The following is a 12194-nucleotide window of genomic DNA, read 5'->3' as shown; positions in this document are numbered from 1 at the left end:
AAAAGTTGTGATCAAATTTAATATAAATAATGGCTTAGTGTCTACTTTTTCATTTGTATAATATCGATTGAGAAATTCAGAAATTAATTAATTAGGGCAGCAGCTTGTGGACAACAAATAGTTGAAAGTGTGGGCCTTGATGCCAATTAAAACTAAACTCAACTATGACTAAATGGAAAACTAATTTGTGTTTCTTTCACAAGTATCCTGCCTTCCCTCCAGCCTCTTCTCGCTTTTTGACAACAACATCTTATGACTCACGGCCACGTGTAACTTATCTTGTGCGCTAATATGTGCGTGCACTTGCCACACACACACACACACACACACTCGTACTTGAGTGTATTTTTGGATGCCTGCAGTGGAAAAGTTTTCAGCTAACACACAGTCGTGGCCATCCATAACTGAAAGTTTCGCGCTGCATCATCATCAGCGGCATAATATCAAAGACAGCCCAGAGAGAGAGAGAGAGAGAGAGAGAGAGGAGAGAGAGAGAGAGAGAGAGAGAGAGAGAGAGAGAGCGTGCCTGACCCGGAAAAGGTCAATGGTAGGATTCTCACATCCTATTTAGTTTGTTGTCGGCCATTTTATGCGCGTCTGCACTTGCGTGTATCATTAGCGAAGTATTGCGATTAAAAGTCGCAGCAACTTTGGCAAAAACGTAGAAAAACTTATACCGTACTTGTATAGTACGGTGTGGTTGTTTGGTTGTGTGGTTGTGTGTGTGTGGCGGCGGCATATGTAATTATAAAAAATATGCGTCTGTAATTTTGTACGGCCCGGGGCAGAAAGTAATTACATATCAAATAAAAATTCATGGTAGTTGGAAGGACAAAAAGGCACACGGATGAGCCAGCCTGTTAGAGCGCTGTCCTGGCCATAATTAAAAACCACAAACATACGCCAAATGGCCACCCCCCGGGCAATGGGCTTAGTTGGCAAGGCGTCGTAAGACCTGCCCTCTACCTAGACTCTCGACTGTTGGTGGTCGCCGCAATCAGATGTTTATGTGCGGGCATGCAAAGCTAAAACCGACGCCAACACCAACGCCAACACTCTCAGCCAAGACTAATGTACAAAAACAACACACATAAAAGCGAAACTTTTCATTGGGGACTACTTTAGGTTATGTGCGCCTCGAGTGCGCATAAAACACGCGCTCGCTGATTGCTCAAGGCATCGGATTCCACCTCCTCCGTCGCCCAGCTTGAGATAGTTGCTTGTGGTTTTGGCCCCCATTAGCTGAAGCCCCGCCACTCTGCCAGCGAGTCGTCCAATGTGTGTGTGTCTGTGTGTGTGTGTGTGTGTGTGTGGCTGAAGTTGTTGCGACCATCTTAATGAGGCTCCTTTGGGCGCAGTTAATAAGCGATTTTAGCTGTTGTTGGCTGACAAGAGTCCTGATTCCAAATTTGGTCGGCTTGTCAGCTGCGTGGGCAACGCAATTAAAATTAAACTTGAGAAAATGACTTTCGGGCCACTAACTGCGACATGATAGTTGCAGATCGAGTGCAGCTGACAACGCATAAAAATGAGAAATTACATGCAGATACTCTTTGTAGCTACTGCAGGAAAATGTTATTAAAAAAGGTGTTGAAAGTTCCCAAAAGTTCATAAATGCTATTCGAACTACAATAGAAAAAATAATAATATTAGTTAAATAAAACAATGATATACAACACGTTTGCTAATCAATCCTTGGCTTTAGTTACGAACTACATTCTTTTCAATGATCATTCATAATTGTGGGCATGGTTTGGCAACGATGTACAACCAGCCCGCCTAAAGAAGAGCAGAATCGGCGGACGAGAGGAGTCGTGTATATATATCTGAAGAAGACAAAGTAAATTACACAAGCTATTTCAAATGTACTTCAAAAGAAAATAGTTTTATTTTATTTGAAAACTTTTGCATTTGCATATCTATTAATTATTTACTAATTTATTTGCTATTTATTCTAAAAAGGTCTCCCTGTCCAACACTTTTAAACTAAATATATAAGATCGATGTAAACAATGTAAGAAAAAAGACAGTCGAGGTAGACTATTCATAAAAATTATTGAAGCCAATATACATTTTTTTAAAACCGCAAAATGTTTGACAGCATCTATTTAAATCTATTAAAATTTACAAGTCATTTTTCTCTTGCCCAGTATCTACTAAATGATTGAAATAAGCTTTATAAGCTTTAATATATAAAGAAATTCTTGAACCCTCCCCTATTGTCTTATGTTATCTCTCAGTTTTTAATAGAAACAATATTCTAAACGAAAATAAATCAACATTATAATAATTTATACGAATTATCGAGTTGTTGCCAACTTTCTCTGCTTGTCCCCCAAACTGTGTTAGGCTTTTTGGAAAATCTAAACTTACAAAATGTCTTCATAAAGTGTCGCCTCATGGTATGAGACATTTTGTTGATTGCATATTTATAATGAGTTCACAAGAATGCGTATTTAAATTAAATAAAACAATTATTATTGAAAACGAAGCTTTCAAATGCAAATCGTTTATTAAACGTTAATCTGATGACATTTTAAATGAAGCTATTATCTGTAAGGTCTTCAGAAACTTAAACAGCTTTACTGGTATTTGCGTGGAAAAGTAATTAATATTTCACTTAGCAGCACTTGACATGCAATTGCCGTTATTTGGATTCAATTCTGTTTAATTAATTCCACTCTAGCTACGCAACAATTGCAAAATGTTGACATAAGTAGGTTTGAATTGAGTAATTGCTATTAGACCTCACGAGCAGCGTTCAAGCATTTCAGCTAACACACTCGCATATACCTGAAGGAACTCTGCATTCAATTTATTTACAAACATTTGAGAAAGTCACAGCACACGTGTCGTAAAAGTCAAGTTGAGAAATAATAATACAAAGTAATATTTTGTAAATGTGCTTGTAAATACAAGTAAGTAGCGCAGAAGTCATCAAAATGGAGCTCTACAAACAAAAACTCCTTGCCAGCATTTACCATTCAGACTTCCTCCCTTGGCTGTTCTTGAAAACATGAAAAATATGAATAGAAAGGATATGTACGAGTGTACATAAAATATTCAGTGCCTAATTATTTATGCATTTCGCCATCAATTGCGATACTCTGGCATGTTGTCACAGGCACTTGATCAAAGTGTGCGAGTTTTCGCATAAATATTTGAGAATGTATTTAAAGAGCATTTACTCGATCGATCAATAAACAATTACCGAGTTCTGTGCTCTTTTTGACACCATATAAATAAATAAACACGTTCGCATTCACAATCGGCCATCAAATCTTATAGAAATTGTATCTACTATGCAAAAATACACACCTATTCTGCTCGTACGTAGAAAATACAACGCTCGAAAGGAAAATGTTGCTGCGTCGCATTAAAGGCACATTTGCATGACTGGATGTGGATGTGGATATGGATATGAATGGGTGAGTGGGTGAGTGGGCGAGTGGGTTGTGGGTGGAGCTGTTTGTTATATGAGTGGCCTGGCATGCTGTATGGACTCTTGACTGCGAGTGGGTGGCCTGCAGGCTGCTAATACAAACGCATACGCAAATGCTCGTGTGTTTGTGTGTGTGTGTGTGTGTGTGTGTGGAATGTGTTTAGTGAAAATTGCTTCGCAAATTTTCCTGCAGTCATTCAAAGTGAAACATATGTTGGGTGTCACAGTTAAAATATATGCGAACCATAGACGCCATACACGAAAAGCAACAACATAAAGACACGCTGCCAAACAGAGAAACACAACACAAGTACACTCATACACTCACACACTCGTACAAACAAGCGGCGCGATAAGCACGACTGGATGGGTGGTTCAAGTGGTTGTGGGCTGTGGGCTGTAGGTGGTATTTGGTGGTTCTTTGCGACTGCTAGCTGTTGGCTCCTTTCTTGGATGATGGTCGTTTGTCTCTCTGTATATTTCGCTGATATTCAATAGCGAAAACACTCGAGAACGATGCCCAACACCCCGGGTCTCTGTCACGCCCATTTAGCCCTTTGTCTACAAACACACGCCACACACATGTTTTCGTTGCCTCAATTTATTTTTATGGCATCGTGTTTGGTACGTGTACCAAAGAAGTTTTCTCTTTCAGCTTCAGTTTCTGTATTTTACGTCGTGACGCAAATTGAAACCGTGGCATCCAGTTTCGCAACGCACTCCGAACATAACCCCGGCACAGTGCTTTTTTTTCGACATTCGAACTTCTTCTTCTTCTTAATAAATGAAATTTGGGCCCCCCCTAATGGGATTGATCGAGTTAGTGAGCGCACTAATATTTCGAATTTTAGGTTAGAAATTAACAAAACGAAATATCTATAATCTCAACTGATTTTTCATAAGCTAGTTTGTCTAATGTTCACCACCACCACCACTTTCCAATCATATTTGATATTTGAGACAGTTCAAGACCAATCGGAAACCATAAAATTTTTAACAAATAACATTAGAGTCTTGGACGCATTAAGCTCACAAAAACCAAAAGCCATAAATACTCTTTGTCTTTGCAGAGTAATGCCCTTCACAACTCACAAAATTGTATTTCATTGAATAACCCTTACTCTGAATAATTGTTTTCGAATAAGCGTAAAAAACAAGTTCTAAGAAAAACGGGATAAAGATTAAAGATAAATAGTAAGAAAGATTTAAGAAAAAAAAAGAGCTATGCTAGAAAATATTACTTAGATGCAGACGTAAGTACCATATCATATCTTACTAAATATCAAAAAACATAAAGTAGTCGGGAGTAAAGAAAATCTGCAGTCGGATAAGAACGAAGCACAAATCAAGGGAAGTTTTATTTACATAACGCTTTGAAGGATATACCATGTATGAAGATATAGTTTGTTTAGTGTTAAAAACAACATATCCCTACTTGTATTTCCAAGCCAGAAGAATTCAAGAAAAAGGGTTTAGGAGGACGGATGCGTTTAAGGTTAAGATTTTGATGCAGACATTAGTCTCCAGTAAGAATTGCTTTAAATATAATCTTCGAATTATTTATTACTTCTACCCCATCCTACTTCAAATGTCACCACTGTACATGATTTTCCTTCATTTTTGTTTTCCCTCACAGCATGTATGAACATAAATTTCACATCTCTTCTGAAAAATTTGATTTACACCTAATTGATTTAATTGAAATAATTATAGTTCATCTATAATCGAATAGTGTGGCTGTTTCAAATATTAAAAGGAACTTATGGACAACATCTTATAGGGGAATGAACAGAAATGTTCGTTATATACATTTTAACATTTTTTGGACCATGAAAAGCAATTTTGAAGCACTGTGCGCATATGCCTGTGTGTACCGATGCTGATGTGCTTATAATAGCAGACTGCGTGTAATCTATTTGAAGTTGGTGCGTGAAATATTATGAAATCGCTGGCAAAGGTGACACACACACACACACACACACACACACACACACACACACACACACACACACAGGTCTGTGTGAGTGTGTTTGTGTGGAAAGGGGCTTTTGGTGTGGGTCCTTCCTATTATGAGATTGTATAGGTCAGGCGTGGCTGTTTGCTGTATTCATAGACAGAGTGAAACGATGAGTTGACAAATGTCACATAAACACTGACAAGAAGTAATTCACCATGAATTGTCTGGCTTGGGGTTAAACAGAGGATTGAAAATGTTACGAGTACAATACTTGTGCAAATTTAATAAGAAATGGTTACAAATTTGATTTAATATTCTGAGCGATTCTGAGAAGTTGCATATGTTGATTTGCATTTAATAATACGTACTCTTACTGAGAATTGTAAATAAAATGTGAAAAATGGAAATCGAATACAACTGATTATATTACGATATCAAACATGAAAAATGTGAAGCAAGGAAAGTCGGATTTAATGGCATTTAATTTTGCCATCGCACTAGAACTTATTTGCCATTGACAACACAGACTTGGATTTGTTAATTAAATTTCATTGCCTGAATTACTTGAGTCACGATCTTTAATTAAGGGGTTTTGTTGCTTTAATAAGTTCGTTGATTTATTGACGAGTCCTTGGAAGAAGCCTTCTCTTACAGATGAATAATATTTGTATACGACTCTTAGCTCCCTACAAATTATTGCTCTTCAATTATATCTAAATTTATTGAAGCATAATACTGGCCTGCAACAAACTTATTTAGTAAGACATTTTCTTTAGCAATTTATTAAGGGCATTTAAAGGTACACACGTGTATATATATTTTTAAATTTTTTTAAATGTCACATCTTCGTAGCACAGGTTGCAGAAAAATTTCAGATATTTATTGCCTCGGAAATTATTTGCACAAGCTGCTTCTTAAAATCATACGAATGTGTCGTGCAGTCTCAGGCCATTTATATTAAAAGAGCCAGTCAGGCGGAGAACAGCAGCATTTCTGAATATTTAAGCTCAGTTGGGCTTTATGTCTTCATTAAAGACTGCGGCTGCTCATTTCAGCAAGTGAATAAGCATTGGAACGAGACTCCCGAGTGACCCGAGCTGGTCGAGTATAAATCAAGCAAAATAATTACGAATCTGGGGGACATTACAATATCTGTTTTGCCTTTTCGGCAACGCTTTTTATCTCGCCGCTTTTATTGCTTGCAACCAAACATTGACCCATCCCCATTCAACATAAGCACTCACAAACACACACCCAACACACGTTCAACATGGTCAACGTTGCGGGTCCTTGTCGTCTGCCACTGGGAAGGCAAGGGACCGCCCTCTCCACCACCTCTTGGGCACTGCCGACGGCAGTTCTCATAAATACCAACGATGCCAAAACAAAACATTTTTCATCCGACCTTTCGCTCGGGCCCAGGACCAGGCCCAAGCCCAAGCCCAAGCCCAGCATCTAACGCCGGTCGAGTGCTTACAAAATATTTCATAAATTTGAACGTTGGCCAAGTGGAACCTGTGGCAGGCCTAGGCCAGTACTTGGAATGCAGGCAACTGCCAACAGACAAGAGCCGCCAGTCAGGCATTCGGTTAGTTATTTTAAGGGTCCTGTTGCCCTTTGTTTTCTGCAGGTTGTTCACACTTCGGCGACACGGTCAGCACAACAGTAACACCAACTTGAGCACGAGGACGACCACATAAGACTCGTTGACTCCTGTTTGCTGCACTTTATCATTAGGGCGCTACTTTTATTTTTCAACAATTACACGCCTGCCTCACTAAGCTTACAGTTATTTTTTTTAGAAGCCCCCCACCAGCCTTCCTTTACCGCCATTTTATTGTTTATGTTGTTGATGTAGTGCTGTGTTTGTTTGTCCCCGTCTTTGATTGCTCGCAGCAATCGGCCGCCACACTGGCACCCCACCATCAGCTGTCCTGCTGATCTCTGAATAATTTAAGCTCACATTTTTCCAGCCAAAAGAGCATCGAGGCATGGAATGCGACGCTCAAGTCAAACAGCGAATTTGTGGTTTGGGAGTGGGAGTGGGAGTGGGGGTAGGGGTGTGGGAGTCCACACATTTTACACACTGGGCGCTACAATGGCACAGAACCGATAGAGCGGGACATTTCACATACCACAGTCACGAATAGCTCCGCAGCACATTTTTCAATGACAAACGATTTGGCGATTGCATAACGCCAAACAAAGGACCTATTGATCCCCATACTGGAATGTATTTATAATTTTGAAGGTATTTCTGAATCAAAATATTTCTGGCTGCCCAATCAAAATCAATCCCCCACACACCGCACACCACACATTGAATCTACGGATTTCTAATCACCCAATTATACGTAAGTCTTCAATTTTCAGTTCACCATTTACTTTAAGTCGCATTTAAAGGCTAAGGAAAAGCTTCTTACGCAAATAAAAAACCTTTCTTTTGACGCAAATTGTATAGAAAACTCTTCACTAATTACTTTATATTTATTGCAAATACTTTTTTATTGCATTTAAGAAAAGGGACTGTTTCTGGCATTGACTTGTTGCAAAAAATAATCAATTGAAAAATGTCCCTTTCCAGTACGCCGCCATTGCATGCAAGCAATAATTAATTCTTTAAAATATAGCTAAATGCTTTTTAATTCTACTAATTTCAAAATTTAATCATTTTAAAAGAGTACACATAGACGGGATAGAGACAAGAGCAGACTGAGCTGGAAACCTGCAATATACATATATGTATTTATATATTTGTATTTTTTAAGATAGCTCAACAATTTGTGAAAAATCAGAATTTTTATTTCAGAGGTATTTTAAATGTGTCATAAAATTATGGAATATTTTACAAACTAAAATAAATATTCTTGCAAATTTTAATGTTTTTTAATTTCTTTACTAATCACGTACAATGTTTTCTCACGACAATCTCAGAGATAGCGAAGTTTTTGGTTGTCCTCTTGGGATAACAAAATAAATGAAATACGATTGTTATTTTTTTTTGTTAGTGTCTCATAATCAATAAATATTTAGTGCACTCGTATGAGTGGAGTTCAAAGTAAATCTGAATATCTTTTCAAGGTAAAAACAAAATTCAAACAAAGCAATGCCAAAAGCAATACAATTCGCTTATTTAAGTTCAAGAAAATGTGTGGCCTTGACAGTAGCTTGCATTGCATTAACATTTCAAAAGCATCGCTCAAATTGTTCTTGATAAACATCTGAAAGCTCTATTTTTAATTACCAGTTTCTTTTTGTTGAAAAACTAATTATACAGATTTCAGAATCACTGCCAAGCCTGTTCTTCATAATAATATAAATCATTTTTGTAACGGGTTTCTTTGTTGAAATGTTAATTAAACAGGGCTGAATAGACATTTACTGATGGCTTTGATTGCAGAAATAAAAATTTAATTTCGTGTATCTGTATCATTAAAAATGTTTATTTCTCTCACTTGCATTTTGCGGAACATAAAAACATTCTCTCCACTGTACTAATTTGTTATAGGGGTCACGCCCCTTGGCTGTGTGTGCTGCCGTTATGGTTCAATGTTGTCTTAGTGTTGCGTTACAGTTTTTTTTTTTTTTTTTTTTTTTTTTTTGGTAGCCTAGCGTCAACGTCAACAGCAGGCGACAGCAGCCCGAGAGGTCAGTGTATGTGTTTCTGCTGCTCTTGCCGGAGCTTCGGTGATGTTTGTCCACGAGGCATTTATAATTTATGAAGGTAAACAAACACTCTTGGCTTTTTGCACGACCCCACAACATGTGTGTATGTGTGGGTGTGTGGGTGTGTGTGTGTGTGTGTGTGAGTGCCTCCGTTTGGCTGCAGTCTGGAGCCCTATCATTTGGGGCATTAAAGGATTTGCCGTTTTGTGACTGGCATTGTTAAACACTTCGAAATTGCTTTGGAAGCCGCAGCTCAGCGGGGGTGGGCAGAGGGGCACTTTTATTTAAACTTTGGCACATTTTGGAAATTAGTAGAATGTGCACAGAGCACTTCACGTGAACTACAACAAACAATACAACATTTTTATGAAAAGCTGCAGCAACAAGACAAGCTCTAGTTTGTTTTTTTTTTCTCTCGCATAACGAGCTGCCTTGAAACTTTTGAAAGCATAAGGTGGGTGGTGGGAGGTGAGAGGTGGGATGGCTTAGCGCCCCACCTAGCCACAGTTGCAAACTCTTGGTGTCCTGCAAATGGCCACTGACCCTCGCTGACTCAACTACAAAACATTGCCCATGTTTATTAAACATTTTGGCAAGTTTTCAATTTGGTTAATGTTTTTTCCGCCTTTGAAACGGGACTGCTTCTCTTTGTGCCAACTACGACGTGTTCGTGGCTCACTGGGCAAAGGGCAAGGCAACTGAGGAAGCGAATTTATTGTTTTATTTTTGTTATGAATATCGGGCAGCAGTTGCAGCTGCACTTGCTGTAAGTGTTTTTGTAATTTCAACGATGCTACAAAGGGCAGAGGGGTTAAGGACCTCTGAATGGCATCGTTGACTCTCGACTCTCGACACTAGGCTCGAGCTCGATTGTTGTTACGGAGGGCTCGTGCAAATAATGAAAATATTGCGCACTTAAATGTGTAAGACACGTAAGAGAGTAGTGCTCGGAGAAGTAAATTCGGAAACAGTTATGGGAATTGCAATAACTTTGAGATTGCGCATAAAAGTAGGCAACCGAGTTTTAATTGCGTTTTCATACTCCGCCATTAAGCAGCGGCGAGGTAATTTACAATAACAGCCGTAACAGACACAAAGTTACTTTATGGCTTCGTAAAGAAAGCATACGTTATGAAGAGTATTCGTTCAGCATGTTACACTCGAGCTCTGGAAGCTTTAAGCCTAAGGATACACACCTTGAAAACATTCGCCTGATGTCTGGAAATACAATGTTTGTTTGATGACCAAAGGCTAATTAAAAGGTTAATTAGCTGAAAACTCAAAATATAAAATGTAAATAATACATCACAAGCATGTTAAAAAAAGAATAGCCGCATAGCCGATTAGGCGCAGTCATAGTTAGATTCTTTTGTAAACACACAAATAGCTTCGTTCGTCTTAAAAACTCCCCAATTAAAAAATTTCTCAAGTAAGAGGCTCAAATAAGATATACGTACAAAACGCTCTTTGGTATTAATCTGATGTAATATCAATGGCTGGTGTAATGGTAATCTAATACCAATGAGTGTCAATGTGCATAGAAAAACTTTACAACGCCTGTCTGGAAAAAATGGCTGAAGAACAAAATCGGAATCTTTAGACCTCATTTAGTTAAGACTTGAACACATTTTGCGGGGGGATTTTTAGCTTTATATTTTATCTGTATGTGAATTTTAATCAAAGGAGGTTTTGCTTTTTGTTCTCCTATTAAAGTCATTGTGATTTAATAATCCCAGGAACGGGCTGCAATAATTGCTTCTGCAATGGAGAACTACGAGCTAATCGAAAAAATTGGTGAGGGCACCTACGGCGTGGTCTTCAAAAGCCTCAATCGCCGGCAACAATGCAATGTGGCACTGAAGAAGATTCGAATCAATTCTGACGACGAAGGTGTACCGTCAACGGCCATCCGAGAGATCTCGTTCCTCAAGGAACTCAAACATCCCAACATTGTGGAGCTGCAGGAAGTGGTCGTCAAGGAGAAGAGCATCTACTTGGTGTTCGAGTATCTCTCCATGGATCTGCGCAAGTATCTGGACTCACTGCCAAAGGGAAAGCGTCTGGAACGCAATCTGGTGCGCAGCTATATGCGTCAGGTGACAAGTGCCATTCTGTTCTGCCATCGCCGGCGCATACTGCACCGGGATTTGAAGCCGCAGAACTTGCTCATCAACCGACACGGTCGCATCAAGGTGGGAGACTTCGGGTTGGCACGCGCCTTCTGCGTGCCCATTCGGGTTTTCACGCACGAGGTCGTCACACTGTGGTATCGGGCCCCCGAAATTCTTTTGGGTTCCACGCGCTACGCATGTGCCATGGATATCTGGTCGATCGGTTGCATCTATTTCGAGATGACCACTGGCAGGCCCCTGTTTGCGGGCGACTCTGAAATCGATCAACTGTTTTGCATCTTCCGAATACTGGGCACTCCCACCGAGGATGCGTGGCCGGGGCTGAGCACGCTGCCACATTTCAAGAACACCTTTCCCAACTGGACGCACAGACTGCTGGACAGTTTGATTTTGGAGGTTGAAGCGTCGTGCTTCCAAGAATCTGGACTCGACTTGTTGAAGAAAATGGTGAACTATGCGCCGGAGAAACGCATTTCGGCGAAGGAAATGTTGGAGCACAAATACTTTGAGGGTTTCCTATCGGAATGAGCTCCTCAGTTTATGTTTGTTACCTCAACATTTACAAATGTCGAACAGTTAAATGACTCTTTTATGGTGAGCGGGCGCATAACGTAGGCTTCTCACGCACACTTCCCCATTACAACATTCATTAAACATGTATGTCTATGCAAATATTGACTTTGGCCCTCACATTGCAAGAAAATAAAACACTCACAAATGTATTTGCACGTGTTAAATGGCTTAAATGTGCATCGCAAATATACACGTAAGTAATTAAATTGATTTCACGCTTCGTTCGGGTCGAGCAAATCAAACGTGGCGTTCTTCAAAAGTATTCGTGCAGACATTTACATAAATCGTGCGCCTGAAGCTATAAATATTGCAGATCTTGCCGTGTCTGAACGATGGCAGAGGTCCTCAAATATCTAGATAATTATATACATTCAAGGAAATGGCAAAAAAAAAATTGAAATTTCTACGAATATTATTCTTCCAA

The 12194-nt window shown here is 39.3% G+C and overlaps 1 protein-coding gene across 1 annotated transcript; it reads left to right on the top strand.

Moving 5' to 3' along the window:
- The first annotated feature begins 10822 nt into the window (after nt 1–10822).
- LOC115623586 (cyclin-dependent kinase 1-like) lies at nt 10823–11919 on the top strand. Its single transcript, XM_030517986.1, has one exon. The coding sequence runs from the start codon at nt 10829–10831 to the stop codon at nt 11723–11725; it is 897 nt and encodes a 298-aa protein (XP_030373846.1). The 5' UTR covers nt 10823–10828; the 3' UTR covers nt 11726–11919.
- Nucleotides 11920–12194: the final 275 nt, after the last annotated feature.

Source organism: Scaptodrosophila lebanonensis, unplaced genomic scaffold, assembly GCF_003285725.1.
Source record: "Scaptodrosophila lebanonensis strain 11010-0011.00,11010-0021.00 unplaced genomic scaffold, SlebRS2 tig00000053-arrow-pilon, whole genome shotgun sequence".
In the NCBI taxonomy this organism is placed as follows: domain Eukaryota; kingdom Metazoa; phylum Arthropoda; class Insecta; order Diptera; family Drosophilidae; genus Scaptodrosophila; species Scaptodrosophila lebanonensis.
The sequence above is the reverse complement of the archived record's forward strand: the minus strand, read 5'-3'. Positions and strand labels throughout refer to the sequence as shown.